Source organism: Oryzias melastigma, linkage group LG22 (assembly GCF_002922805.2).
Source record: "Oryzias melastigma strain HK-1 linkage group LG22, ASM292280v2, whole genome shotgun sequence".
Lineage (NCBI taxonomy): Eukaryota > Metazoa > Chordata > Actinopteri > Beloniformes > Adrianichthyidae > Oryzias > Oryzias melastigma.
In genome coordinates, this window is record NC_050533.1 from 765,647 (window position 1) to 769,277 (window position 3,631).

The 3,631-nt window shown below is 47.6% G+C and overlaps 1 protein-coding gene across 1 annotated transcript in view; it reads left to right on the forward strand.

Annotated features, from left to right (window-relative positions):
* Positions 1-3,631, forward strand: part of akap9 (A kinase (PRKA) anchor protein 9) — a gene marked incomplete in the record, with an annotated part of 57,551 nt that overhangs the window by 10,090 nt on the left and 43,830 nt on the right. Inside the window, 3 exon segments of the mRNA XM_036209956.1 lie at positions 1,751-1,795; positions 2,091-2,153; positions 2,739-2,888. Of these exon segments, the coding sequence (XP_036065849.1) occupies positions 1,751-1,795; positions 2,091-2,153; positions 2,739-2,888 (258 nt within the window).

The following is a 3,631-nucleotide window of genomic DNA, read 5'->3' on the forward strand; positions in this document are numbered from 1 at the left end:
ATTCTTAAAATCATTTTAAAATTAAAATTTGTCAGTTTTGGTTTTTCAAGATTTAAGAAAGAAATCTGTTGTCAACTTTGAACGCAGTCAATGTAATAATAGAAACAGAAAATGCAGAAACATTGAGCATCAAAATTATGACCGTAGGATCTATGACCGTAGGATCAATTCAAGTAGGATCTATGAACGTGGGAACATGAAATCCTCTCTAATGTGGTTTTGCTTACAGTGAATTGGTCTCTCCTGATTGGCTGCGAGTGTTTTTGCGTGTTTTTGCGTGTTTTTGCGTTCAGCCTGTCTAAACTTCATCGCCCGTCTCCGACTGTAACACCTACAATAGATGGATTTTCGTCACCAACTCTGCATCAGATTCACTCCATCAAAACAAAGTTTTCCTTCGACGGTGTTTAATCTGCGTTTATTCTGTAGCTTTAACGTGTTTCTGTGAGATTTAGGGCTGAAACCTGCAGCAGTTACCAGATAATCGTAGATTCTATCGAAGGTTTAGATGTTAGTTGAGGTTTTGCCGACTGGTCTTTGAAAAACCAGGCACTGTAAATGCGTTTTCACTTTTTCAAAAGACGGCTCGGAGCACAGAGAGCGATGCGGTTGCCATGGCGACGGGCCGCAGCCTTCAAACGAGTTGGAATGTCGTTCTTCTGGCCGTCTGAAACGGCCTTGCAGAACATTTCATAAGACATAAAGAAAGGGGGACTGAGCGCAGCATCGTGTTCTGCTGAACAACAGGAGCGCCCTTTCAAAACAAAAGCCTGAGCCGTAATTCTCTGCTGACGGCTGGAGCTGTTCATGCTTAGTGACGCCGTCACAGACGGAACTGACTGGATCTACAGCTTCAGTTAAACGAGTCTCTCAGCTGTTGCTGGTGAGGAGGTCAGTGTGAGCAGCAGCTTTAGTTTATCTCGTTCTCGTTCAGGTGAACTCACCTTTAGCCCTCAGTCGCTGGGCCGGCTCCAGCAGGTCCAGAGAAATGGACCCGGGCTTTAGGCTCTGTTCTTGATGGATGTCTTTCCATGAAGGTTTTGTTCCAGTTTTCCTCTTTAAACTGGATTACTCATCAGTATAAAGTCCATCACTTTGATTCACGTTATGAAACCATGGCCTGATTTGTTCCTTTTTGGTCCGTTCTCTGATGAGTTTGGTTCTCTGCAGCAGCAGAACTTCAGAGATGATGTTCACTCTTCAAGAGATGGTTTCCGTGTCGGATCAGAACATTCTGATCCGGGCCATCAGCGACCTGAGGAGGCGAGAAAACACTTTGTACCAGAAGGAGGTCAGACTCCTGGAAATGAAGTGAGAAGTGTCCCAGAACCAGACAGAACCGGGTCATTGTTCACATTAGAATCTGTCACCAGAACCTGAAGGGAAGTGCCCCTCCACTCCTCTGTGTTCAGAACCGACTGGTTCTGTTTTCTCTGTGACTCGTTTGGTAGCGCTCACTGCGTTTTGTTCCCGCCTCGCTCTTGGACCTGAGGTTCTGCTCCACGTCTGTGTTCAGATAATTGTGAGGTCGTCGGGTCACGCGGCGGCAGAATGATTCACATCAGCGTATTATGTTTTTATCCGTTCTGCTGCGTTTCTGTTCACACTTTCTCTTCTCAGATCTTTACCTGCTGCTCTTTTCTGCTTCATCTGTGAAGCTTACGTGATGCACTCATGTCTAGTTTGTCTCATTCTGCAGAATTTTGTCAGGATTTGACATAGAATAATTTAATGTTTTTTTCTTTTGCAGCCAGAAAGTGAAGTTTCCACCACGGCTGAAGATTATTCCTCTGAGGTGAGCCGGCGTTTCTGCCTCTGATGAACGGTTGATGCTGCAGTAACTCTGAGTTTAAAATCAGAAAGACATCGCTGCACAATCAGACTCTAAAGTAAATCATCAGTACTTTATGGTGGAGGATCCGCTCTCCTGCTTGGGTTCTGGCTGATCAGCAGCAGAAAGACTTTCCTCTTAATGATTAGGATCTTGATTTGATGCTTGAATCCTGGTTTTAGACTCTAGGACACGAGTCCTTCGGCTGCAGACGTTTGAGCGTCTGCGGCTCCAGACTGAACATGTTGTGACTCTGCAGGTGAACGGATGCTGTGATGAGGCGCTGCAGCGTCTAGCGGCGTCTGCAGAGGACGAGAACTGGGTACAGTAACCGATCCAGCGGCTCTTCTGGCTCTGCTTCGCTAACAGAAACTGATCCTTTAACCCACTAACCCCCCCTGGTCTGTGGCGGTCCTCCTGGCGTCTGTGCAGACAGAACCAAAGGTTCTGGATGGGTCAGGGTTCTGGGAGAGTCCAATTCTGATGAGACGAGAAGTTCCTCAGAACCGTTCTGTTCTGAAGAACGTCAGACTGTAGGAGCAGAAGCTGAATTCACTGGAGATCTTTGAGTTATTGATGAAACTCCCTGCAGGAATGTGGGAAAAGTCTATAAAAACGTTTTCTTATCATCAGAGGAAATAACAATAAAGACAGTTTAGCTTCATCAGGTTCATTTTTATGGGAAATGACAAAAAACCTTCAAACATTTAGAGATTTTTCTTTTTTTCCCACATTTCTTAACTGGAAACATCATCAGACGGACTCCTGGTCGGTTCATTCTGAGCATCTTCATTACTAACAAATCCTCTAGAAGGTTCTGGACTCGTGCATGGCCGGATCCGGACGGTCCTCTCTAAAGGTTGGAGACGTTCTCTGAAAGATCTGCTTCTCCTGTCTGCTCCTCCAGGAGGAGGTGGAGTACCTGCAGCAGCTGACGGAGGGCCAGGCGCTGGCGAACATGGAGGATGCTCGCGCGGCGAGGACGCAGACGGAGGAGGAGCTAACCCGAGAGCTGGACCACCTCAAAGCTGCCTTTGGCGCTGAGGGAGTGCAGCAGGTGAGCGGATTGATGCGTCTGCGCAGACAGACTCTGTCTGAATGAATGATCTTCTTTCCATCAACAGCTCTGCTGCACATGCACTAAACCCTCATCTGTTCCTAGTGTCTAGTTCAGGTTCTGGAGAAGAGAAGATGGTATCTTCACATTGACTGCAGTCAAATGAGCCGCCGTTCACATTTCTGTGGTCAAATCAGCATCACTGGATTTTTGGTGTGAGTTTCATCCAATACTTACGGTAGCAGGACTGAGAACGCTGGAAAATCTCCACCAGACTCCACGGAGCTTCTTGATGTGACCACGGAAATGTGAACGGCGGCTCATTTGACCGCAGTTGGAAAGGATTGTAAATCAATGAAAGAGCATTTTGATGTTAGCTTTGATTATTTTATCAAGAACTCTGAGAAACCAATGATTGAATGTATTGATCACAGTCAATAAACATTGGAGAATTAGCTCAAAGAGTCTTTGGTGAGAGCGGTTCAGAACCCCTTAATGAGTGAAGACATCAGATCGGCTGGTTTGCGGGACCGGGGGAGCCAGGCCTGGGGTTGGGGCTTGTAGGCGAGCGCCTGGTGGCTGGGGCTTCTCCCACGGGCCCCGGTCAGATCCAACCCGAAAGAGCGACATGGGATCACTCCCCAGTGGGCCCACCCCCCAGTGGGCCCACCACCTGCAGGGGAGCTCTGAAGGGGCCGGTGCAATGTGGTTTGGGCGGCGGTCAAAGGCGAGTCCCTCGGCGA